Below are 27122 nucleotides of genomic sequence, written 5' to 3'. Positions count from 1 at the left end.
ATGTAGACTATAGCTTGTTATGTCTATGTAGAAAATATAAAAGTATTACATGTTTACATTATACATATAATAGCTAAGATATTACGCATATATATATATATATATATATATATATATATATATATATATATATATGTGTGTGTGTGTGTGTGTGTGTGTGTGTGTGTGTGTGTGTGTGTGTGTTTGTGTGTGTGTATGTATGTATAAAAACAAGACTTTACAAAGGCATGTTAGGATGCAAAACATGTTCACTTATACACTTCAAAAACAGATCACATCACTTAGTATGGCACTTATCCTTTTTATGTGATATGAATGTGTTTAATCGATCGGTCTACTCTGTCTTCAAACCACTTCACACAGTGTGTTGGACTGTGCCTGGGCTCCATAGCATCCCATGGCAGGTATCCTCCCTGATTACAGTTTATAGATGATGGGATTCAGCACAATCTTCAGTTCCTTCTGCTAATGTACATGGTCCTCCTTCTCAGCCAGCCTATTATTCTCCAACTGATTACCTCTTTGTACTTGTCAATGACCTTCTTGTCAATGACCTTCATCCTCACTAATCTTCCCTTTTAGGTTTTCATGCACAATGCTGTTTTTTTTGTGTATAGGCATAGGAATTCCAGGTTAATCTTGGCAGCAACTTTTCTCTCTGTATTTTAACCTTGCCTCTTTATTTCATTCCCTCTCACACCATTCTCTCAGTCTCCTCTTTGCTCAAACAACCTTTGGCATTGGTGATGGTGATCTTATTCTCTTTGCTGGTGCTCTTGTCCATAGAGGACACATTCAGGATTCAATAGGAATCGATATCATAGGTCACTTAAATTTTCAGAACTATGCAGGGAGTTGCGGAGATCAAAAATGGAACTTTCTGAGCAAGTCATTGTCTTTGGTCATGGCTCTCTCACCTTCAGTCACTTGGATTTGCACACCTGGCTGGTTATCAGAATAGGTGGAGAAGACCTGGGTTTGCTTGGTGGGGATGGTGGTGTTACATTAATGAAGGTGGACATGATTTCTATGGCAGCCTCTATGCCGAGTGTCAACAGAGCTACATGCAGCAGCAGCAAATCCAGGACATTTTTAAAGGTGTCGCCCATGAGGGCAACAGCTTGTACTGCTGCACCATAAGATACCATTTAATCTGGGTTGATGCTCTTTTTGAGGTCTCTGCCATTGAAGAATCCTGCAGAAACTTCTGGATTTTCAGGATTCTTGTGAAAACACCAACTGACATAGTCATGATTGCGGAACTTGTCCATTTTGGCATCTCTCAGTGCCTTTTCTGCTGGTTCCAAGGTGCCTCTAAAAAGCTCGGTATTTAGCTCTTCGAAGCAAGCTCTAGTGATGGATATGTAGAAGTCCGTGCCATCTAACAGAGAGTTGATCTCAGTGTTGGCCTGAGTGCTAGATGATGGGCTCTCTTTGCTTTCACAAGCTGAGTATAGTATGTATAGTATTTTCACAAGCTGCCTTTTTATTGTGGCTGATGTCTTCCTTGTGCTCTCGCTTGAACTCCTCCACAAAATTACTGACAATGTGGTTGTCAAAATGCTCCCCACACAAGTGAGTGTCGCTATCTCTTAACTTAACCTCATAGATACCATCCTCAATGGTTTCCCTCCAGGTCAAAGATCAGAATGTTCCTCTCCCCTCTCTTACCCTTGACCAGCCCATAGGCAATAGCTTTGGATCATTTATTATTCTCAGTACATTCCAACCAGGAATGATGCTAGCATCCTTAGTAGCTTACCTCTGGGAGTCATTGAAATAAGATGGAACTGTGATGATGGAATTGGTGACTCACTGACCCAAATAGGCCCTGGAAAATTTCTCTCATTTTCACCAGGACCACTCAGAGTAGAGTGTCTTCATCTCCCCTTTGTACTCCATTTGGATTTTTGATTTGCCGCTGTGCAGGTCACTTTAAAGAGCCAGAGCTTCATGTCAGACTGAATCACAGGATTGTCCAATTTTCTACTAATTAGGCGTATGGAACTAAATATTAAGTTGTTTGGCTTCATGGCAGCCTGGTTTTTGGCAGCATCTCCGATGAGTCTCTCAGTGCCTGTAAAGTCCATATAGTTTGGTATTGTTCTGTTGCCTTGATCATTGGTGATAATTTCAACTTTACCATTCTGAAATACACAAGCACAACAATATGTAGTTTCCAGCTAAATTCCAATAGCTACTCCTTTTCTCATTCTAGTATTCTTGGTGTTAAGTGTTGATTAACTGCCATAACAAAACATGGTTTTAGTGCTTAATACTACAATACATACTGTTTGATATTTGACATTAAAACAACTTCTCATGATGTAGAACAAAAACTACATTTTGTATAACACATAATCATAATTTCTTGTTTTATTCTGTGTTAATATGCAACACTATTCGGCAACTTTAAAATTTTTTCATAGTGGCTCTTTTTTTCTGACCATTTGGAACAATTACAAATGCAACGAAAAGATAAAGGAGACTTACGGACTGGCTTAGGTGGATTTCTTGCATTTCTCAGAATGTACAGTCTTCCAGTCTTTATCTGTGTTTGTATGTCTCGCAGTTTGAAGATCCATTACTTTTTATACTACCCAAGTTGGTTCTAAAAAAAACTACATTTTCTCTGGTCTGACGAAGATGTAATTAAAGAGAAGAATTTGTCTTGTGAATAATACTTGCCTGAAGCCAAACGGATAAAAATTACAACGGGCGGAAGGTTTCAATTATCGTCCAACCACAAATTGGAGATCAGCTCCCTATAAGGAGATAAATTCACACTTTAATATTAAACTGGATTAGTTACATTTATGGCATTTGGCTGACACTTTTAAGCAAAGCAACTTACAATTATGACTGAACACAATTAGAGCAACTGAGGGTTAAGGGCCTTGCTCAAGGGCCCTTAACACTGAGAAACATGGCAGTGGTGGAGCTTGAACCAGCACCCTTCTGATTACTGCTCAAGACCATTAACCACTGAGCCACCACCGTCCCGCTGGTTATTTACTAGTTTCAGTACTCAATTTTATCCATGACCCACATAGTAATAATAATTGTTGCTCCAGTTTAATAGTAACAATTAAAATAACAATTCTTTTTTTCCCCTTCAATTATTTTATTAAGATTTCCAGTCATGGTTACAAACAAGTGACAAAATAAAATACAAAAAATAAAAAATAAAATAAAATAAAAAAAACTGCAAGAAAATGAAAACAAAACACACAAAAAAGGCTATATAGAATGACGTTAGAATTAATTTGGGTGGAAATTTTTTTTTTAAAAAAAGGAATTTTACGCTAATTCAGAAGCACTTTGCTTGCACAGACCTCTGTCTGAAACGTTCTTACTTTACTATAATTTTGAATATATATATATATATATATATATATATATATATAGAGAGAGAGAGAGAGAGAGAGAGAGAGAGAGAGAGAGAGAGAGAGAGAGAGAGAGAGAGAGACACAGACACACACAAATATATAATTTGATTCTTTATAAGTAATCGGACCATCTGTACTGACGTATTGTTAACCTCCTAGTTGGCTGTGTTAGTGGTAGCTTCAAGTATTTTTGCTGATGCTACATCAACAGGCTCCTTGCTGCTAGGAGTGGTGCTAACGTTAGCTTGCTGCTTCCGGCTTGCATTTGCTTCTGGCGGAAGCTTGTTGTGTCATTCTCTTTGTGCCATTTTGAAGCCAGGTCAACATAGTTATCTGGCATTATCATTATTTAGACTAGAATTACGTTGTTTTGAAGCAGGGTTGTAGAGAGGAAAAACATGTACGAAAACGTTATATGGAGAGAGAAGAAAAGAGTACGCTGAGCTTGTGAAAGGTGCGCAAGACTAAAACGTAGGAGTCCTGCGTACCGTGTACATCCCAGTTCAATCTGATAATCCTGACCTTGGCAGCCCAATAATAGAATCTAAAGTTTGGTAAGTCCAACCCTCCTCCCCACTCTAAACGCTTTTAGCCTTTGTAATAACTGTTTACAAATCCGAGGTGGTTTTCCAGCCGAAATAAACTCAAGGATAAAGGAGTCCAGTTGATTGGTAAAAGTTATAAGGAGTTTTCTACAGGCATACACAAGTATATGAATTTTTCTTATCCATATTTCCAGCAATAACCCAATCCACTTTTTGAACAGATCAGACATTTAATGATGATAACATGGCAGGGAATGTGTCATTTGAACATTTGAGGTTTGTTAACAAATAGAATTTAGTTCAGTTAAGATAAATAGGTACACCTATTCAATGCATTCACAGTGATATTTGTTTGAGACTTTTTCACTGATTTTGATATATTAAGCAAAGGTTGTGTGCCTGGAGCCAGGCATGTGCTGGGGAAACTGCTGTTAATAAAAAGAATCATGGAACTCACATCAAAAGCAAAATGTTTAATCTCTTATCTGATTGTTGGATGAAGTCCATTTGACCCATCTATTACTTTGCACATACAGCTCTGGGTGAATTTCTGAAGTCATGTAAAATACCGCCGAAGGACACTGATAAAATGAGTAGAGAGGGTGGGAGAAGAGCTGTCACTATTTGTACAAATTCTTGCAGGCAACTTTCTGTCCTGGTACTCCCAGTTTATACTGAGTATCTAACTCTAGAACACTCTAGCCCTTGGGAGTAATATACATATTGCATAACAGCAGACAAAGTTACTTTCTTCTGGAGAACTGACATGTATACTTATGATAACTTCTTACTCAGGAAAGAAATTGAATTCTTACAATGTAATGTGATGTCTGCTAAATTCCATAAATGTAACACTGACGTATGCGCGTACAAGCACACTTCAGTTTAAGTGTGTCATGAACCAAATTATTGAGAGCATAATTCAGTGCTTTGACTATCTTGTTTCTGTTGAGTTTCGTGCAGACGGGTCTATGTAATATTGAAAGCCAAAATGAGTGCTAAAATGCGTAAAAAAAAAAAAAGGGGGACAGAATGTACCCCTTAGACTCTTCACCACCACCAAAATATGGCACAATGTTAGGCCTACAGACCATGGTCCCCTCATAATATGATTGGAAGATATGCATACAGTATAATATAATCTAATGAAATGCTAGGTGATTATAGTTTACATGTGGAAAACATAAATTTGGTCACTATATGTTAATAACACTATAAATAAGAATAACATTCACTTTGAATCAAGTATTCCTTTTAGAAATGTACAGTAAATAGAAAATAAATCTCTTGGTTTGCTTGGCTAATGCAGGTCTCTCCTTCCCTGATGAAGGTCACTGTGATTCATACATACTAATATCTGTGAAAGTAAACATACATGATTATGCGCAATATACTATATAGCATGTCAGAAAGAAATCATGCACTTATGTTGCATCTATTATATCAATTAATTTTTTATGATTCAACTTGTCTCAGGTACGAATAATATAACCTAGAATGTTCTAGGTCTTCTACAAATGCTGAAGGTAAAACTGACCTTTTCTTTGGAAACAGTAGCGGGTGACAAATATATTTTATTCTTAATCATGTACACTGTCAGTGAGATGGAGTGCTTATTCTATTATTCAAAGAATCTAATAGCTGTGACACCAATCTTGAATTGAAAATTGCTACAAAAATGTTGTACAGCCTAGTAGTTCTACATTACTTCATGTGATGCTACTACCTGTAGTAGTTTGGCTTGAATGGTCCATTCTTATTGAGGCCCATATATTTAGCTTGCTCATCTGACAGCTCCGTGAGATGGGCATCAAAGTTGGGCAGATGCAAACTTGCCACATATTCATCTTAAACACACATTCATATTTTGTCATGGTCAGTGTTTGATCATTTTGATACTGTTTATTATGAGCCATTTTGTGCAGCTTCCCCATAATGCAGTATTACCCATCTTTTTGGGCAACAGGTACACATCCTGTCGGTAACGCCCATCTGGTGCATTGTACAGCTCTATAAGGGCTAGGGCCTAAAATACAAAAAGACAGACAGATAAATAGGACTGAAAACGCAGAGCAGCAAAATGTATACTGATGTTTTTTTTAATAATGCAAAACTGTATTATTTAAAAAAAAAAGAAAGATTAAACTCAAGAGCACAGTACACTCGCCTGTGTGGTGGCTGTGATGGATAGCACAAAAGAGGGCACTGTGGAGCAGCTCAAGTTCAGAAGGCGCCCCTGAAACCATAACACAAGCAGCTATTGCATCCCATCATGCATATTATGGGACCAACATTCAAAAGATGAAAGAGAAGCAGTGAAGCACCTCTGCCAGCAGGATGACTCTCTTCCCATCAGGCCAGATGACATGGTCTACCTGGGAGCGCACCCTCTCCCAGGTCAGCTCTGGGGTCCGCAGACTTGCCTATGCATGGAGAACATCAGCAACAATGTGAGCACCATACAAACACACACACACACACACACACACACACACACCTTCATTTCAACTCAGCTCAAATACAGAACATCCACACATCCTCACCATGTTGAGTAATAGGCGGATCAGAGGCTTTCTGATGGTTTACGCCATTCAGTCTCACATTCTCACAGCCACGTTTAACTCCTAATGCGGATTTCATTAAAATAGTATGACCAAACGAGGGAGGATCCATTTCATACATTGTTCAAATTCAGTCATCCCAACACATCAGGATAAGAGTAAAGTTGCTTTTACACAAGGTATAACTGGAGATGGGAGGTACAACGAGAGAAAAAAAAGAAAATAGAGAAACAATATGGGTAGAGGGAGTTCAAGAGTAGACTGGTTCATAAGTTTCTCCAAAACTCACCACATCAATCTCTGTGTTGGAGTGGCCCATGTTGCATACAATGCAGCCATTCTTCATACGATCCAACTGCTCACGGGTAACCACGTTTTTGTTCCCTGTGAACACAGATTCATGCCAACCTTCATGACCCTAGAGAACAGCATCAGGTCTATGCAGTTAGGTACAAGTGAACAGTCATTAATGTTTAGGAAATTAACGACGCATTTATAGTAATTCTTTCCTCAAATGGCTTTAGCGAATACAAAGTATTTCACTGGCAAAGCGAGACCGAACACCCTAAGACTACAAAAGCAGTCACCCTTTTCTGCCTCCTTCTCAGTCTACATCCCACTGTGATTTACGGCACTTTGAGTGCAAACATTGGTTTTCCCCCAGGCAGTTCAAACAAACCCTGCACCCAGTGGGAACTGCTAAGAGGCTGGAAACTAGGGCATCAGGTGGCATGTTTGAGTGCTGATTAGAGTTGGAGAATAGCTTTCGAAGTGGGAGTGGGGCGACATGGAAAAAACACAAGCTGGTAATAAAACATCAGGATGGCTACCTGTGCAGGTTATAACCATGTCCACTTGGCGAACTACCTCATTGAGTTTGACCACTTTGAAACCATCCATACTGTGGAAAAACATTAGACATATTGTTTAAGTTAACTGTGATAGTTAAAATATTCTAAAAAAAAAATAAAAAAAAAATTACAGGTTGAAATTTTCCAGATTACCTATGCAAATATAAATATTAAACTAAAACAGCTGCTAAAATGAAAGGGGCTCCAATAAAAAATCACTCATGGTGTGTTTATTTATATGTATTTTTAAACATATATATAAAACTGTATTTACTTTACATCAGGTTTCATTGCAAGTTGACAAGTAATTATAATGTAGATGGTGTGTGTGTGTGTCTCACCAGGCCTGGAGAGCACAAATAGGGTCAATCTCTGTTACACATACAATGGCTCCCAATGCTTTCAGAGCAGTGCAGCATCCTTTGCCCACCTGCACGACAGCAAACACCAAAATTCAAACCTCAGCACAATTGGGCCTTATGTATTCAACACTTTAAAAAAAAACACAATCTGGGGACATTTTTAAAACAGTATACTGTTGTATCACTCCTTGAAATGAGCTGGTGCTGACTCACCTCTCCATAGCCACAAACCACCACCTGCTTCCCGCCAAACATCACATCTGTGGTCCTCTTAAGACTGAAAAGGGAACAGAAACAGGTCACAATAACATACTGTCAGAACAGGGCTTTAACTAAGAAAGCACTTCAGAAAGAGATGACACACCAAGCTACAAATTTCAGCAAAGCATCAAAGGGTCTTACCCATCCAGTATGGATTCCCTGCAGCAGTAGAGGTTGTCAAACTTTTGTTTGGTGACAGAGTCATTGACGTTCATGGCAGGGACACAGAGTTTTCCAGCTTTAGACAGCTGGTACAGTCTGAAGCCATGAGGGAGTCATATCAAAGGAAATGTGTAAGTTGCATCCCCAGTGACACTGCTCAATGTGTGATTTATTATGTAGCTGATGCTTCAAAATACACTATATGTAGCTGATGATTCAGCGTACAACATATTATAAAGCTGTCATGCCAGTCCATATTTTTGATCATATCTTAGCTCCCCACACAACTGTAACTAGCATTAGTGTTCTTGATTGCTTATCTCAGGTATGTTGCAAACTGGGTACACACTGCTATAAGAGACACCTCACTCTAGAGTGTGTGGCACAGTGTAGAGTATATTAGTGATACCCGTCTCACCTATGAACTCCAGTGACACTCTCCTCCACAATTCCTCGCACCTTTTTAAACACACTGGGATACTTTTTATATACCCAATGAGTCAGATCACCACCATCATCCAAGATCTGTCATTGAGAAAGCAATGACAATTAAATATGGGTGGAAACTGTAATTCAGTATAGGGTGGGAACAAAAAGGTTTGCTAGTAACACTATGCAGCTGCCAGTTAGTAGCTACTAATCTGATGTTCTTGCGCAAACTCAACATCAGTATTCCAGTGCAGTGGGATTGGATAACGGAATTGTTATGATTGGGCGAAATGAGACGATGCGCATACCATGTTAGCCTGCCAGCATTCCGTGTTGACACAACGGTCGATGCACCACCAGAAGTCATCCTCAGATTCTCCCTTCCAGGCAAACACTGCCACTCCTTTTAAAACACAAATGCTGGCATGATAGGGAAGTGTTATCTCATCTGGCACATGCACATATGAGGGTGATTGGTGATGTGTGGGCACAAACATATTCTTTAATACATGGTCCACATGATTTTGACCATCACTTGCATTCCATAGATGTTTAGATGAATTTGGAGTGGGCCTAACTATAGATGATTTCAAGGGTTTATTGCAGTAGGGTCACTGAGGGTCATAACACAGCAGACATTAGTTGTTCCCATGCTTTCTGAGCTCCAAGTCAACTATTGGGTTTGATAATCAAGTGACAAGTTGAAACATGATAAATTAGGCACAACACTCAAATCTGCAGTGATGTGGCCCTTGAGGACTAGACACTAGACAAATTTGGTTTGTGGTTCATTTTACCAGTCTCTGCCAGGGCAGCCGCCACCTCATTCTGAGTAGAGTAGATGTTGCATGCAGCCCAGCGGCACTGAGCGCCCAGGGCAACCAGCGTCTCAATCAGGACCTGCATGATACCGGCACAAACAGGCAAATGACCAGAGGCACACATAAAACCATTCGTAGACATAGATGCGTACGTGCACTCTGGGTAGCATGCGCATTTACAGAAGTGGCAGCTGGACAGTTTATTACAGCAGGCCTAAAGAAATTAAACATCTCTGTTAGATTTCAGAATAAGAGAAGATCACATGGGCTTTGCAAAACATACTGCGGTCTGTGCAGTGATGTGGGTGCAGCCAACCACTTTGGCCCCAGCAAGTGGCTTCTCCCCCTGGGCGCGCTTCCTCAGGGAGATCAGAGCAGACATGTCTGTGAGCAAATTGAAAAGATGAATAGGCTTAACACTGACCACTAGGTCCAAAAACAAGAACAAGAAAAGTTGCCAAAAATATTTTGTATACACAGCAAAATCCCCAGGCCTGAATTAACTCCTGCAGTATGTGTTTGTGTTCAGCTGTATTTCACATGAAACACCAGAGATGTTATTCAGCACTGCAGGAGTCAAAACCAGGGATTTATCTGCCTATTAAACAGAACCATGATTCTAACTTTAATCCTGAAATTCCAAAAAAAACTGGAGCAATAAAAATGTGAAATGTCTTGTTTCATTCCAAACAGATGTATGGTGACAAACAGCTGAAAAAAAAAAAACACAACAAACAATAGCAGCTGAGTAATGCTGCCAGGAACTGCTGTTAACCAGTTCTGGTAATCCATCAGAAAGCATTTTCCACCTCTATACAAGCAACTATAAACTGAAGTAGATTTTTGTAATTTTCTCATCTTTTTCTTGGCAGTGTAAGAATTACTGAGGCTGTTATGCATTTATAGAATTATAAGTGGCCCAAGTACAGTATAAAGGTTATAAATTAGTTAATCCGTTAAGGAGTGTGAATCATGACCAAAAATAGCCATCTTTATGTAAGACATTATTGATAAGCCACAGCAATCGAACTGCAATTGAAACTAGTTACTGCACACTAAAAAACTATCACCATGAAAATACAACACAATTTACCTCAGGTTTACCACGAAGTTTTGCAGTATTTCATAATAACATATACAAATATTACCAACTTACAGCTATTGCACATAGAGTACATTTTTAAGGACAGGTGGAAGTAATTGGGACCAAGGAATGAGACATTTTACATGTATTATTTGTCCCCCAGAAAGCTAAATCCCTCACCTTGCTCTGCAATCTCAATCTCGCGCCGACCGAACTCCGCCTGTTTTACGTTCTTGACGCAAAAGTCGCTGCTGCCTTTGGAGTTCACCTGAGTCTTCTCTCGAGGAGATGTCTCATCGTCCGAGCTGTCCGTGTAGGAAGCAGCTGTGAAATCAGCACACAGAGATAGAATGACCAGTGGCTACAACTGCAAACAACACTGCAGCAAATACTACTCACATACGCTGCACACATAGATACTGTTTCTTTAAAAATCTCTACATTTTTCAAATACCTAACTGACTTTTTCCCCATTGTCATGTACAAAATTAGACAGTTTAATTGTAAACACTGTACACTGCTGCTGGGGTTGGTGCTTCTGCCATCAGTCATGCTATAATGTAAAAGATTTTATTAGAGGAATGAATACCTCATCGACATGTTAGAAATACCATCAGGCACATTAAACACATGTATCATTGTCTCTCTCTAACTAGCAGCAGAGTAAACCATCGCCAAACATTAACAGTCATAGCAAGGGTTTCTTTATCAATGTGCATTTTCTACAAAAAGATTCACGTTTCACAAATAATAATTTTTAATATACATATAAAATGTGTATAATATCAAATACCATATTCTATGTCAGGGGTTCTGCAGTTTTAGGGGTTCTGCTACTAGCACACCAGTCCTACCTCATTAACTAAATATCAAACAGTTTATCAGTTGCATCAGGTGTATTGGGAACAGGGAAAAAGAACCCTTGCTCTGTGGGACCTATTAACAATTCTGAGTGGTTGTAGAAGCAGTGGGCAGGACAGACCGGAGCTGTAGCTGTCGGTGGACGACTGCGAGATGGAGCGGGACAGGGAGCGGCGGCCTGTCTTCGTGGGGAACTTGCTGAACTCCTGCTTCTCTTCCTGGCTGGCAAACTGGAGCTGCTGCAAGCTCAGAAAAGAAAGCGGACTTAATTTTTGACCACACAGCATGTGGAACTATAAACAAGAGTTTAAGTACCAAGAGTCAGAAAATACTACAGCTAATGAAGTTATCCATTGACAGACAGTAAATTAACTACAGGGCATAACTGCATCTTCCATTACGTCACCTTTTGTTCTTAATCTTTGTTCCATCTGTTCACTATATTATAATAAAAATATTACAATCTAAAATAAAATCTGCACACAGAACATTCCCATCTCTTTGCATTACAGTCTGTAAGTCTATTCTACTAAATTTTTATGGCCACCTTGAAATTTTATATGATTATGTAATTGACAAAAAAACAAAAATGTGACTTCAGCCACTCCTATAATAACACCCAACCCAGTTTCACAAACAATGAGACCTTTGGTTACGCTGAATGCTGTTTTCTGAGTATTGCATTGGGAGGCGAAAGTGCATGTCCTGTAAATGGTGTCAACTGTCATTAGTGGTGTCATTGGCTTGCCTTGGGCAGTTCAAATGCCTACCCCAGATACATCAGGATCTGTTGGCACGTGAAAACGTAGGCTAGAAAGGAACTTCTTATGCATCTCTGCCAGACCACAAACACTGAAATACTTCCGAGACAGACAATGCAACAGCTGTGAGCTACTGAGACTCTAGAAACATTTCAAACACACACCACAAAAGCACCTTTGGAATTCCACTCATGATGCACTACCTCATTTAAATTTACTCCATGTTAATATAGTAAATGTATACTGTAAATATTTGATATCGTAAATAGCAATGAAATAGTTGTCATTACTATTAATATTCAATAGTGGTCAAGTCTTTTCATGTGAATGATAATGCAATCAACAAAACAGAGATCAGAGTTTTACATGTTATTTATATATTTGTGTGGGTTTATGCGACTAAGGCTTTGGCCGATATTTGAGAGGTCACAAGTGTAAATCCCATAGCCATCCATGGCCAGAGTTCAAAAGAACCTAATCAAGCATGCTATCTAGGAGAAAAGCATAACCCTGTTTTCTTCTTTGTGTGTCATTCAGGGTGATTCTAGCCAAACGTGAGGCATCTGTAATTCAAGAATCACACTAGAGAACTATGCATTTCCTTATATTGCATAATTCCAGCTAAACCAAACCATGTAGCGCGCGCACACACACACACAGAGTGAGAGAGAAAGAGAAAGAGAGAGAGAGAGAGAAAGAGAGAAGCCAATTTACAGAGTGGTGTGATAAGTCACTGGAACAGGGATTGCTTTTAGAACAACCTTGCTCCTTAGGCCTGATTTGAGTTTCTTTTAACGTATGGAGGCCATTTTGAGTGTCACTTTTGAGTGTTGACACAGATCACAAAGAGGAAAGATGCTAGAAACATTTGATTATAGTATCTATGCTTTATAATATGCACTAAAAAACACAAAAAAAATCTTAATAATAACAGCAATCTATATGTCATGCAGTACAGTACTCTGAATATCAAGCAAAACCTGTACTTCACTCTGTCTGTGACCTTACATTTTGATATCCACCTTAACATGTCTTGCAGAAAGGAAAGAGCTGATAAGATGTGCATGTGGTTTTCCTGGGCCAGTGGTTCATATCTTATCAAATACAATATACCTCAAAACAAGTGTAAACTCTGTATTGCCTAGAAGAGCAATGACTACTCAATTAAATGGAACTGTGGTTCAGTAAATTAAGCCCTTTATAGCAGCGAAAGAAACTACATGTTGGGGAGATGTAAATGAGGAAGAGAAAGCATGTCTGTCCTCTCCGTCTTAGATTATTAGTGCTGACAATTTTTTTAAAAGGACCAAAATCACAATGTGTACTATAAATAAGGCTCCTAACATTTAATAAGCTTTCCAGTAAGAGACTAGAAGTGTGTTTTGAGTAAAAACTGCAGGATATAGCCATACATAGTTGACAAAACATAGTTACAGCTGGTGGTATGCAGTTACTGAAGAGGTAAATAAATTTTAAAATAAATTAAAAAAATAAAAATTTAAAATACATTTTTTAAATAGATGTATAAATAAGAATGGAATAGAAGTTTTCAGGGTAGTTCTAATGGTTAAAGTCACTATTGCTATGAAGTTGAAGAGCAGAGCTATCATTTCCCACCCTTTAAGGATGAACAAAAATGTCAAACCAGTGGACGATAACACTGAGCTAAATGTATTCTCATTTGCTCTGTTCAGTTCTAAATATATCACTGAAAATCATGTTTTGTATAAAACAATTTTAAGAGGAACTTGACAGCAATGCCTTTATAGATAGTTAGTGAACACTGAAATACTAGTTTTAAAATATTCCAAAGAGGAACCACAGAATTCATAAATAAAAGTAACAAAGTTGAGGTTGGTTCTAATCACCGTCATCTAAAGATGTAATGTGTCCAAAGTTCCTGATAAAGGGCACCTTTCTTTAGACTTATCTAACACAAAAGAGCCACATACTCACTTTGCATACATACAGTAAAACCTTTTTTTTAACCCTGTTTTGGTGAGCTGTGCTCAACAACATGCATAAAAAAGATGTCCCAACACTTACCCCTGAACAGTCACTAGCATCCATGGTCCCTACCTCTAGCTCCAGGGCATCACTATTGTGAAATGCTACCCCTGTTTGTGCCATTAGATGTAGTCATCCTCATCAAAGGGGGAGGTTCTTGAGAATGGATACGATCCTCATGGCTGACATGCAGCTGACAGAGGTGAGTGGTGGAGGTATACCACAACAACAACAACAACAACAACAACAACAAAACAACACCCTCCCCCTTTCACCTTCTTCTTCCCAGTAACCTTCTCTTCTTCCTATTTACACTCAATGTTTTAGGCATGCAAGTTTGTGGTGGTTATACAGACCAAAAGGGCATTTTGCTATATCAGGAAGGGAAGCTATATTGTAAATGGTGAACACTGATTTTTTTTTAAATTCTTACACTACAGTCTTGCACCATAACTTTGTGTATCTAAATAAAATTTGATGGCTTTTCCCCCCAAAAAGAGGTAATTCCCATCCAGTGAAGGCCCCATTCTATGCACTAGAGAATTTGTTAATACCTAACCACTCTTTAAAAATGTATTGGGCTTACTTGCAATAATGACAATTGCCATCAGAGCCTACATGGGCAGATCATTTTATTCCTCTACATTCAACTGTTCTTTAAAAATAAAATAAGTACATTTTAAAAACACAGATATTTTTTTGCCAGGTGTCAATCTTGTCTAATACAGCCATTAATGCATCTACTTCTAATATATCCATTTTAGATCTGTAAGTCCCAGCCAAACACATTTTTCAGGTCCCCAAAAAAAGACACATTTTCTGGGGAAAGAGGATGTATCCTGTGTAAATTAACATGTATACTCTTACTCTTTCCATAAACATGTTCAAATTTTTTACCTGTGCATGCATGATTCACATACGTATGTACAAATATTTCACATACAAGTGTATGTTTTTAAGATGTGTACATGTAAGAAAAATCTGAAAAAAGGCCTAAAGCACACTTCAGAATTAATAAAAAAGGAATTAGGCTAAACTTTATTTGCAAAAAGCCCCTTAAGCATCTAATAGGGGTCAACCACATTTACCTGATGGTTTTATCCAAAGCAACTTACAATTATGACTGAGTACAACTTGAGCATTTGAGGGTTAAGGGCCTTGCTCAGGGGCCCAACAGTGGCAACTTGGCAGAGGTGGGGCTTGAACCAGCAACCATCCAATCCAAGTCAAGTACCTTAACCACTGAGCTACCTAAACCCTAACCCCACCCCCAGAGAGCGAGAGAGCGAGAGCGAGAGCTGCCCCCAGAGGTTTATGTACAGGTACTCCAGAGTTGTTTACTGATACCCTGCTAATCCATACTCCAATACTAGTGTTTCTGTCCTAGTGTACTGCTATTCCCCATAATTCCAAGGCTAGGGAATTCCATGCCAACACCATGTTGGTCTACAAAATTGGAAACTTTGGAATCCAGAAACCTTGGACACAGCAGACCTCCCAGAATTAAGCAGTCCTGACAAACCATGAACAAATGAAAGGTCATGCTCCCTATCTAGGCTCTCTCAAATGCCAGCTTTTAACATAAACAGTTAGTATTAACGTGGTAAAGCATGGGTTTTAAAGCAAACATAACTTTAAACTTAAATAAACATATTGTTTTTGTGAATTTAATACAGATACTACTTCTCTAGCCCTCAAACTGCTGAGATTTATCTATTGCTAAAAAAACTTCTGAAATTTTCTAAGAAGAAAATGTAAAAATTAATATTATCTAATCAAAAATGAAAAGTAAATTATCTTATCAATAATTAATTAAATTAATTAATTAATTAAATCAATTGTTCATTTCACAGTGACCAAAGAAAACCCTAATTACCCCAAAACATACAACCCATAGGTTTTGAGAAAGACAGACAAGCTTAATGAAATCACATCAAACGTCCCAAGAAGAGCAGCTCCAATTGAATAAGAAAACAAAGACTGAATTTTTGTGTTAGTACAAAACTCCAAACCCCAGGCCTATGTGAATTCTGACAAAAAAGAAAAAGAAAGAAAGAATGGGGAAAAAACAACAGAGGAGCATGATGAGAAGGAGAAAGTAAGGCCAGAGCCAAGCTCTCAGCAGGTGGGGCAGAGCCGTGGCCATACGCCAGCTCTCAGCCGGAGAAGTTCAAGGGACAACGGTCCCAAGCTAATCGCTAGAAATGCATCATATTTCTCTGCTCTAAGCGAGTTCTCCTGGTGTTACCAAAACTTCACCCTTACTGGGATTCAAGTCATCTGAGCCATGACAATACTGTGTATACAGAGAGAGAAATGTTCTCCCACATTTAGGTGATGAAAGGGAATAGGGCCAGTGCTTGCAAAGTAAACAGTGTATATTTTGTTTGGCTTTGTATTTTTATTTATATTTTTAGAACAGTAACATGGACAATTTTGACCCATTACTTCATTAAATGGATTATTTGATGTCCGTCACTGGTCATTTAAAGAGAGGCAACAAAAGGCCTTTCTTTATGCAATGGTACCGTTTAGCGGCCCTACCAATTAAGAGAAAACACCAAACATCTACTAAGGGCAAACCATTACCAGAATCTACCAGGGAAATCACAACCTCTATATTGTTCATCCAGGCAGTCATGGCAAAACAGTGATTCAGCTAAGTCTCCATTATACACACTGCTGTGAGTGTCTAGGCAAAGTGCTATACCAATACATAAATCATATAACATACAATATATAAAAGTGTCTCCACATACTCCAGAATGAAAGATTACAAATTAAACACCTTAAATTCAAAATACATAAATCAACTCAGGTTACGGAACATATGGCACTGAGATACAGTAGAAATCTGCTGTAAGATCTATTGCATAACTCAACTGGGTTGAGTGGGTTGAGAACGGGGGCTACTTCGCCCACACACACACACACACACACACACACACACACACACACACACTTTTGGCAGAGTCATTTCATAGATTTATACACTATGATCAAAAAGGATTTTTCCCCGAGGTTTGATTTTTCTAATATACTCACACAGTGATTTGCATTACTGATCTTTTAGTCTATAGAGATTTGCTAATTGAAAAAAGAGGCCATAATGAGTGTCTGTTTGCGTAGCCTTAGGCTAGCATAGAGATATCAGGGTTAAGGTCAGTTCTGAATAGAATCAAGAATTGATGGCTATTTCCACTGCAGTTCTTGGAATGTTTCAGTTGCTTGATATCACACAGAAAAAGGTGGGAAACGGGCCACCAAATAAAAATAATTAAAATGTCAAATTCACAGGATGCACAGGATCCCCTTGCACTTGGTTCTGGTACGAGGTGAAACTGTCCTAGTTTGTGACGCTGGCTTGAAAACGCCGGGGAAAAAATATTTTCGTAAAAATGCTCTTCACTCAAAGCAACGATACGTAAATGTAGCACTCCAGCTAACCTGCCTGAGACAACCTATCCAGGATTACTTGAATTCTGATCCCAATTTTGCGCTCCGTAGGATGTGGCACTAGCCTATTTAAGAGAGTGCCTGTCCCAATCTGACAGCAGCCATATTCTGTTTTGAACGAACATGCATATTTATCCCATAACAATTCGCTTTAGGGTGAAAAAGATCTTACCTTCTTGACAGATTTGTGAGTAGGGACCGCAGTGAATGCGGCGGAGAGTTCGCCGACGTTCATGTTCACGTCGCTGTTCTTTGACACTGTCATCGCGGAATACTTCTCTGCTACATTCTCGCTCTCTTTGAATTCTTTACTGGCCTGCTTCAACTCCAACTTTGCATCGACGATGGAATCGGTCATTGTATTTGAAGGCTAAACCTAAAACGAACAGCTATTTACAATTAATTTTTCCCCTTCGCCGGTATATAACGATTAAATCGGCTTGTTTCGCTGGGATACTGTAACCTTTTGCGTCGTCCTCTAGCCTATGGTGCTTGTAGCAGTTAAAGAGAAATAGCCGAATGCAAGCTTACACTAAAATCTCCGTAATAACACAACTTGGAGTGAAAATTAGAAGAAAAAAAAAAGAATAGCAGCGTGCATCGACGTATCGACAAAGTGATTTGACTTATAAAGAGGGGCTCATCAGAGATTTCAATTTTACTGCCCAACCCGCAATAGACAGTATTAACAGTGGGCGGGGCCTAAGCTCAGGCACCTGCCCGCAGCAGCAATAAGTGGGAGGCGCGTTTTCACACCATCTCAAACAATGCAGACGAAATTGCCTACTTTCTTTTAAATGCCCACAAATATAACTTACAAAGTAATGCAATAACAATAAAAAGTCTAGTCTACACAATTTAAGTGTTGCCAAACTGAAGACTTCTATGTTCTAGTGGCACTTTATCTCTAGGCATATTGAGATACACAACACAACTTCATACAGTAAACTAGGGACGCAGTGGAGTAGCAATGAGTGGTAAGTATGAAGAAACTGGCCTGAACATTAGGGATTTAAAAACTCTGACTTCATTCCACAGAGCTAAGAGGATTAAAGGACAGAATGCAACTTATGCAACTTGATAGAATGAGGATCATTTACAGTCTCAAAACAGTATTGTGTTGAAAAGACACATTACACTGAAAATGAAAAAAACCATCACAAAATGTTAAAATCTTCATTGATTAGACAAAATTTAATCAAAACAGATCATGTTTAAAGACTTCAAATGTCTAACAATCAGAATTCATCAGTTGTATCTACACGTTCCTGCCATGACAGTACAGCAGGTTTTGAGGAGAGGAGTTAATAATGGCCATTTCAAATTAAACAGAAAAATATGTACTGCAGAAATTACAATCAGTGGGCACAAAGAGATGAAATGAAACTTGGAAAAAAGTTTCTCCAATTACAAAACCTCATATCAAAATTTAAATGCAAAAAGGTATTCATGTTACAAATCAGTAATGTACAAGGCAGAGGCCCAGAGAGAGCTCCTCTGGAACAGGTTAAACTCCAAAAGCCCTTGCTTTGGCCCATTGAAAAAGAAAAATAAATCACTGAGAATGTCACAGCACACTGACACTAATCTCGAGTTAATACCAGACAAAGGTAACTGCACTAAATAGGTCACATGGTTCTACAAATCGTACTTTTAAACAAAATCACTTTTTAGATGCAAAAGAGCCACATAAAGCCTCCAAAAATTAAAATCAATCTTTGTACACTAGCTACCTAGACAGCTGTCACTATAGATTTCTACGGCCTGTTTTGAGGAACAGATCACAGTAACAATGCCCACATCTTCCCGTTAGTCTCATGCTTTATGAACGCAACAAACTAACCACTAGAGGTAATGCAATTTTCCAACCTTATGCTTGTCACTACTGGTATGAGCACGCCCTAGAGATTAAAGCCAGGCCCTTGCTGGCAGCAGGGGAGAGGGACATTGTAACTCAAAACGCTATACAATCGCATTAAGGGCTAGGTCTAACCATATTCATATGGTCTTATTTATTTTGGGGCACTTGGTTGTGTAGGGCTTCCGAAGTCACTCAAGAACGAGGAGGCTCTCGAACCTGGTGCTACGACACCCGGATCATCTGAGCCACTGTTTCCTCTCCAGCCTGATTCTGCTCCTACGGAGAAGGAGGGAGGAGGGACCGAGTTAAGCAGGTGGATCAATTATTATATACATAATCCACGCACAAAATACTCCACTCAGTAGCCTGAGAAGTCATTGTTTGCTTTTTACTAGTTAACGTGGAAAGAGCTCCATGAATGAAGTGATTTAGGCAGAGAGGGAAGAGAGAAAGCACACCCTTAGCAAAAACAAAATTATGAAGCCTAATAATTAACAAAATGGTTTAGCCTATACATGCTTATGGGAGTCTGTCAGGTCCTGACCCTATGTACACATTACTTTTTGGTTTATGAGTGAATGTATGTATAACCTGTGATGGATAAAATGCTCCATCAGGAATATATGAAGAAACACAAGGCCATGGAAAGCAGCAACACAGACAGAAGCAAGAAAAGAAGGGGGTAAAAAAGCAAGTTTTCAATGGTTCTTTTTGCTACTAAATGTTTACCTTTTTTTTGTTGTGTTTTTATTTAAAAAAACAAAAACAAAAACAAAACAACAATCATGTAACAACGATGGGGCAGAGAATACACTAAAGCAAGCAAACACAGGGAGGAAAAAGGACAACCACAAAGAGAGCCATGGATCATGAGGGAGATTTAAATAAAAATAAAAATTAAGACATTGGGGGGGGGGGTTATTGAAAGCAAAATTCTCTGACTGCCAAATTTTCTTTCAAAATGCAATAGAATCCCGGCTAGTTTAATTCAAAATTTCACATTAAGTTTATTTCCTGCATATACAATATAATTTCTTTCAAGTCAAAAAAGTAACACTTGAGCAACTGAATGTTCTATTTCTGTTCAAAGGCAAATGGATTGGTCACACTTGCAATAGTGCTTTTGCAAAGTAGCATTTTCTTTCTTTTAACAAATTTTTCAGTAGTCACTGTATACCAACCTAAGATGATATAATTTTACATTACAGTGTATTCTGATAAAGTTACATACAGTTCCTTGGCTACAGCAGTGCTTGTTCGAGTAGTATGTGAGGTATGCAAGAAAAGCGCTAAAGCCTTTAGCTTATTACCTTTGGTTTAGTCCAGTGTTAAATTGCTGATGAAGCACACTCACTGCATTGAAAAGAACAAAACAAAAATCAAACATCATACCATAAGCCACAAGGGAAACAGCTTTAGAAAGCATGCTAACTTGATGCTTGCTGAGCGGCCAATAGAAGCAGTTAGTGGCTAAGCGAGAGGAGTTGTGTGCTCGGACAGCCAGCGGGAGCCTGGGATGTTGGCAGGCCTAGGGAAGTCTTCCTGTTTCACCCCGGCATGCTCCTGTGTGCTCACCTGCACCGCTAGGCCCACCTCCTCTTTGTCCTTGGGCGAGAAGAAGCGGCCACCGTCGCCCCGCTTCCGCTGCATGGCGTGCCGATGACGTGACTCGTGCAGGTATTTCTGTGCAAACCCAAAGGGGGGGGATTAGGATTCATATAGAAGGGAGAGGATAAAGGGGGGGGGGGGGATCATTTTTTTATTTTATGCATGGTTAGTAGTTCCAGTTGTCCAGACTTACATTAATAATCAGATCTGAAAGACTACTCAGAAAGTCTATTATAAACAAGGCTTGGGATTCACACAAGACTTCAAAACATTATTTGGTGAGGAGAAACTAGGCATGTGGCCTCAGGAAAGCCATATTCCTCACCCTGTCAAAGTTTGAACAAGTACGCTTTATGTTTCTGGAAGCGGTTATTATGCAGACTGGCCGCACTGGCGGGGAACTGGTGGCTGTCCTTCACTCACCCTGCGCTCTTTGGGGATCTTGCCCTCGGCCTCCAGCTTGGCGCGAGCTTGCCGTCTCTTGAGGATGCGATGGTACTGCTTGGCATTGACATAAAGCGGCTCCTCTTCCAGCATTTCGGCGCCAGGCAGAGGGATGCGCTGGATGGTGGGCACCGTGCCTCCTCCCGGCACCATCTGACATGCCAGCCCGAGCGGGCCAGAACCATGTTAATTCAATTCGGTGGCAGTTAATGTGATTTATGTGGAATTTTGGCAAGGTCACTAAAAGAAAGCGTCACCTTGTGGCAAGGACACCCACAGAGCAGTTGTGTGTATAATTTGCTGGGAGGATTGGCAGCCTCTACTTTCAGTTTATAATTCATACCATTAGTCCAGTGACATGCAAGCCAGAGTGAGTGCAAACACCAATAGAATTCCACACTACAGATTTCCCACAAAGAAGAATTGCTTGATTTGCTCAAAAGCATTTCAATTAATGAGTTCACCACTGACATTAGAGTGCTTGAATTTGTTCAGAAGGGCAAGGTTTTTGGATCCAATACACAGGGTAATGGAAAAAGAAAGCATGTCACCCCCAACCACTGTGACTGATGAAAAAGTATATTCAAGCTGGTTATGTACCTCGTTGGAAGCTCTTACCATGACCATCCCTCCAGTATTGACCACATTGCCAGACACTGGCAGGGTTACTGTAACTGTTCCTTGCCCACTATTGGTGGTGGAGGTATTGGTGCCCCCTGCGGCCTGAACAATCTGCGTGCCAGCCAGAGTGCCTGCTGGGATGGTGATCATGCCTGTGGATGTAGAGAAGCGTCACATTTAAAAGTCACAATAATAGCAAAATTCCTTTTTTTGCTTGCAATGCACCAATGCTGTCAATAAGTGTTGGCAATAATAAAAGCTTAACTTTACACAAATTAACATTTTGACGCAATAAGACATACTGTCCTATACTGATGAGGCAGGTTGGCAAAGACTTGCGACAGGCTGAGTAAATAACATTTAGAAGTGCAGCAGCGTGCCAATAGGATGCTCTCTCTCTCTCACACACACACACACACACACACACTATATATATATTTTTTTTAACAAAGGATCACTAAATGAAATGTAAACATGAAAATCATATGCAGCTCCAAAGGGGGTGGGGGGTGGGGGTGGGGTGAGAGGCTCTGTAGGTCATACCCTGCTGCAGCACGGTGCCATCTGCATTCACAGGCTGGTACACAATAGTCTGCCCTTCAGCAGTCTGTGCAAGCTGCTGTCCCTGTACTGTGATCTGTTGGCCCTATCACACAAACAGACAGGTTTTATTAGCACACAGGGAGAAAAAAAACTAGGAGACATTTTAGAAAATAAACCTGTGTCAAACAGCCTTGGGCCAATACACAATATTATTGAACACAACAATAAAATAAAGAAGTAACAATCTTAAGCAGGTTTTGCTTTTGGTCACATTCCACTGCCACATTATTTTTTTTACTGGCTTTACCTTTGTTTAACCTTTCCCTTTGTTCGAGAATTCTAATCTATAGGTAGTTAAATATTCATACAACAAAAATGACTGCATTTAATTGAAAACAACAAAATATCAATTAACTACAAATATAAAATTTTACAATGCCACTTGAAAAGACTAACAGATTATCTGTATGGAGCAAGGAATGCTGTGAAATGAAAAAATAAACTCAAATGAAAAAATAAACTCCCAAACACAATCTACTCTGCATTAGAGGAAAAAATGGGCGAGCACGTCTAGAAGAAGGGTGCCAGTGTGCCATCTAGGCAATATTTTGGTTTCCAACTAAACACACAGAGAACTTTATATGTCAACATTATAACAAAGTAATACATCTGCTTTGGCCAATGGCAACTGAATTTAAATTTCTGTGGCTGTGAATACAAAAAATGCTCGCTAGTATGAATGGCTGAAAGTTAAAAAGATTATAAGCATTGCAGTATGTTCAAGCCCAAATCTGTCTACTATACATGAACCAAAACATGCTATTTATTTCTTTAACATAGCATTGTTTTTCCAGAATTAAGGTTCTTGTAAATCTCTGTGTTAATTCTCTGTTGCTCACCCACTGAGGGGCAACACATCATTTGCATAGCTGCTCCAAGAAAAGCATCAAACAATAGGAACAGATGAAAGGCCCTGTAATACTCACATGGGGTATGTCAAACTGAATTCACAACTCAGTAGTGTTTATCGCTATAATTGTGGACATGATAATCAGTTGTCAAAATTTACATCACCACCCAAGCCTAGTACCAAATAGTATGCACACACTCCTGGCTACTTACAATACTACTCCACATGAGCCCATCAGATCCACACTCCAAATACAGAAAGTCTATGTCTGGGTAATTACCATTACTGCTAACATATCACTACGGAAACACTAAATCATAGAATGACAGCAGGTGATTGAGAGAAGAGATGGTGAGGAGGCTTGACCTGGTTTTGGCCTGCAGTAATGGCAGTCTGGGGCTGTTGGATGATGATCTGCTGGGTCTGGCCCTGCTGCCCCTGCAGCTGCAGTGTCTGCCCCCCCTGTAGCTGGATTTGCCCTGGCTGCACTAACTGGATCTGAACACACAAAGGAAAAACCAAGGAGGTAACAAGTGTGTGTTTAAACAGGTGCAACCATTAGGCTAGTTATACTAGAAGTATTCTAGCTTGGTAAAAATAGAAGTTCTCCATCTTATCAATAGTACAAATATTGCTTCACAATGACTGTATAAATAACTCATTATAAAACCCATAGGTCAATTTGTGCTCGCTTACCTGCTGTAGGCCCTGAGCTCCAGAAACAGGCACCTGCATAATGGTCTGGCCCTGCCCTCCCGACATGGCCTGTACCATGATGGGCTGCCCGGAGGAGGTGATCAGCTGACCTCCACTCACCTGCACCATCAGTGGTTGGCCTTGGACCTACACACATGCACAAGATTAGTTTGAGGTTGTACTGAGATGGGGAAGGAAAGGGGGGGGGGTTTAATGGGAGGAGATTTCTGCATGCAGCTTCAGGCTTGTGACATATGACCAAAAACATATCGAGGCTGTGCATTTCGACTGAATATGGCTTATCAGACAAGTCCACAGCAAAGGTATGCAAGCAAATTAAATGACTATTTTCTAACTTTAAAAAACACACAAAGTAAATATCACAACACTGTGAATGCAACATCACTGATGCACCTCGCCTATTCTATATAATATTCAAGAGAACAGAAATAAGAAGGTATTTTGTGTAGTTATGTGAAAACCCATTCTGAAGTGGACTGGTCTGACAATGGCTGTTTTCACTGAAGTGGGTTTTGTTGTCCCTTTTTTTTTTTTTTTTTTTTTTTTTACAAAAATTGCTTTCATGCTTACAATGTTTGTTGATACAGTGGAAATGGAAATTGTAAAATACTAGCTTAAAATGTTACAAATGTAGTTTATATTGAAAAGTTTTTAAGGGCTAAGCAATTTACATTTATATATATATAAAGCTTGAATGGAAATGTTTTGAGTCAAATATGGTTAATAATAGAACATGCTGAAATAAAATGCATCAGAAAACCTTTCAGTGCAACTCCACTATACACCTACAACTCACTCTTGCATGGTATATCTAAACCAGTGTTCTGCAGAATGTGTAATTATGATTATGGCTCATATTGCAGATGAAGCCGCATGCAACATACTGCAAACATAGAAGCACTCAACAATGGCATGTGCAGGCTCTTCGCATCCTCTAATGACCTTTTTAAGGGCACATTCTATGCATCCCGTTTTAAACATATCTGAAGTGAACCAATTGTCAAAAGAAACAGTCAAAAAGAAAAATGATTCAGTCAACAGATCAGGGCTGAGCTTCCAAAAAGCACTGTTCTTCACAATACCAATAAAACTACACATCAAACTGTTGTGAATCCAACATCTACCTCTGTAATCAAAGATCACCATAGGTACACGTGGCTTTGGAAACTCCACCCTGGCCCATTATGGATTGAAGCAGGGCATGCTCGTCAGTCCACGGCGTCACGGATACAGGCTGCATGCGAAAGGTTAAGGCTACAAGCTCAGAGGTCTCACAACTACCTGGAGCGTTTGCACTTGTTGACCCGTCGCCGTGGCGACGGGCGCTTCGGTCTGCAGCTGTACAGCTGTTACCGTGCCCTGTGCCTGTGAATAAGCCCATATAACGCCATCACTCCTTTTTGTTGGTGTCTGAAAACGTATGTACTGACATAAAATCCGGTTTTGATTAAATGCTTGAATCTGGCCTGTGCTAGTAGCTCCCTGATAAGTTATGACGACACTTAGCTAGCTAGCTTACTATATGGTATACTAATAGTGAAAGGGTAGATTACTGGGTAATGACCACGCATCCAAAACTAAAACACAAATCAGTTCGGTTATTGACATAATCCCCATAATCAGTTTGCTTGATATAAATGTACCTAGCTAAAATCTCTGTCATTTTATTATGGTACACGCCCTCCCTCTAAGACTGAGTATTTCCCTCCGGTCACTTAACTTACCTGCTGTTGGATCGGGCCATTAGCCGCCTGAACGACTATCTGCTCTCCACTGGTTGTGGAGGTGTATTGCTCCATTTTCTTCGCAGACTTCACTATTCTGGGGAGGAAGCAACAAGTTTTCAGTGATGTCCGAGACTATTATTGTCGACATATACAGGGCTTGTTTTATCATAGCTAGCTATTTCGGTGCTGCATCACTATTGGCGCGTAAATATGATGACATTTGTAAGATAACATTTTACAAGGCAAAAGTCCCTGGCGAGTGATGGAGGACTAGCTAGCACAGCTGACTTACGTGTTATTTTGTAATCACAGATCTAACTAGGTTAGCTAAACCAAGCCAGTAAACAAAGTAGACTAGTTAGCAAGCAAGCTGTATGGTAATTTAGCTAGCGTTGGGTTAGCTAGAACTCAGTAAATTCTTAGATGAAGGCTATAAAACCTCAAGCAATTGTTTGTCACACAGGTTTGGCTAGTACGTTGACATGTTAGGTTAGTTAACTGAGTTTATCTTGGCTACAAATATGCTGATGGTCATTTTTTAACGTTCGCCAGCTAACTGCTGTTTAGTTTATCCAGCTAGCACCATCCCCATCTATGGCTATCCTACTACGGGAAATTTAATGTCTGAACCACTCAGTTTATTTGCTAACCTAGCTAAGATACCTAGATGCCTGCTTGGTTAGCTAGTCACACTGTCATCCAATTAATTCGCTAGTAAATTACGTGGGGGCGGGGAACTGTTACGCTGCACTAGCTGTCCAGCCAAGCTGACTCCTTTGTTGTTTGTTGGGTAGCTGTTAGTTAACTACAGCGCTGACTGCAACAAAGCGGCGTCCATTTTAACCGTTCTCACGTTACAGAATTTGATTTCTGTATTTTGCAGAATTAGTAATTTGGTTGGTCAACGATAAACCAATCCGTGTTGTCTGCTACCATTCCCCTCGAGCTGCGCACTCTTTACCGTTTCTCAGTTGTCCGGTACCCTTCTGATTGGCTCCAGTACAGCTCTCAAAAACCCAATCACCACAGCGACTGGACAAAATGGCGCAAATGAGCCGCGCGGGCAAGCGCGGGGCCGGGGCTCGTGATAAGCGAACAGAACTGTGGAACGCCAAAGTAGTCAAAATTCGCCTCGATCGAA

General features: G+C 39.7%; 3 protein-coding genes across 16 annotated transcripts; all 3 read right to left on the bottom strand.

The window, feature by feature from the left end:
* Positions 1 to 269: 269 nt before the first annotated feature.
* On the bottom strand, positions 270 to 3960 carry hspa1b (heat shock protein family A (Hsp70) member 1B). Its single transcript, XM_081707688.1, is given in 13 exon segments — positions 270 to 506; positions 509 to 554; positions 556 to 612; positions 614 to 867; positions 870 to 1004; positions 1007 to 1195; positions 1198 to 1241; positions 1243 to 1478; positions 1480 to 1627; positions 1629 to 1698; positions 1701 to 1928; positions 1931 to 2147; positions 2494 to 3960. Coding segments are annotated over 13 exon segments (1740 nt in total). The 5' UTR covers positions 2521 to 3960; the 3' UTR covers positions 270 to 417.
* Positions 3961 to 4392: 432 nt separating this feature from the next.
* Positions 4393 to 18230, bottom strand: ahcyl1 (adenosylhomocysteinase-like 1). 4 transcript variants are annotated; one of them, XM_027007039.3, is made up of 17 exons: positions 17723 to 18230; positions 11448 to 11565; positions 10646 to 10789; positions 9665 to 9765; positions 9358 to 9460; positions 8869 to 8963; positions 8550 to 8656; positions 8111 to 8227; positions 7922 to 7985; positions 7688 to 7776; positions 7326 to 7396; positions 6785 to 6879; positions 6259 to 6357; positions 6102 to 6170; positions 5882 to 5960; positions 5661 to 5781; positions 4393 to 5291 (listed from the first exon to the last, which is right to left on the bottom strand). In XM_027007039.3, exons 1-17 carry the CDS (start codon positions 17906 to 17908, stop codon positions 5285 to 5287), a joined length of 1665 nt encoding a protein of 554 aa, XP_026862840.1. In that variant the 5' UTR covers positions 17909 to 18230; the 3' UTR covers positions 4393 to 5284. The 4 variants fall into 4 exon arrangements, with proteins under 4 accessions (XP_026862840.1, XP_026862842.1, XP_026862841.1 ...); XM_027007041.3 differs by having other exon boundaries at positions 11448 to 11562; XM_027007040.3 differs by lacking the exon at positions 4393 to 5291 and having other exon boundaries at positions 5657 to 5781.
* Positions 18231 to 18717: 487 nt separating this feature from the next.
* Positions 18718 to 27090, bottom strand: nfyal (nuclear transcription factor Y, alpha, like). 11 transcript variants are annotated; one of them, XM_035521965.2, is made up of 11 exons: positions 26943 to 27090; positions 25979 to 26075; positions 25533 to 25619; positions 24234 to 24380; positions 23904 to 24035; positions 22628 to 22730; positions 22064 to 22236; positions 21443 to 21616; positions 20987 to 21094; positions 20722 to 20764; positions 18718 to 19687 (listed from the first exon to the last, which is right to left on the bottom strand). In XM_035521965.2, the coding sequence occupies exons 2-10, from the start codon at positions 26051 to 26053 to the stop codon at positions 20762 to 20764; spliced, it is 1002 nt and encodes a 333-aa protein (XP_035377858.1). In that variant the 5' UTR covers positions 26054 to 26075; positions 26943 to 27090; the 3' UTR covers positions 18718 to 19687; positions 20722 to 20761. The 11 variants fall into 11 exon arrangements, with proteins under 11 accessions (XP_035377858.1, XP_035377854.1, XP_035377856.1 ...); XM_035521961.2 differs by lacking the exon at positions 20722 to 20764; XM_035521963.2 differs by lacking the exon at positions 20722 to 20764 and having other exon boundaries at positions 25536 to 25619.
* Between the last annotated feature and the right edge of the window lie 32 nt (positions 27091 to 27122).

The sequence above is a fragment of the Electrophorus electricus genome, chromosome 25 (genome assembly GCF_041902795.1).
Source record: "Electrophorus electricus isolate QZ-2024a chromosome 25, ASM4190279v1, whole genome shotgun sequence".
NCBI classification, from domain to species: domain Eukaryota; kingdom Metazoa; phylum Chordata; class Actinopteri; order Gymnotiformes; family Gymnotidae; genus Electrophorus; species Electrophorus electricus.
This window is presented reverse-complemented; position numbering and strand designations above follow the sequence as displayed.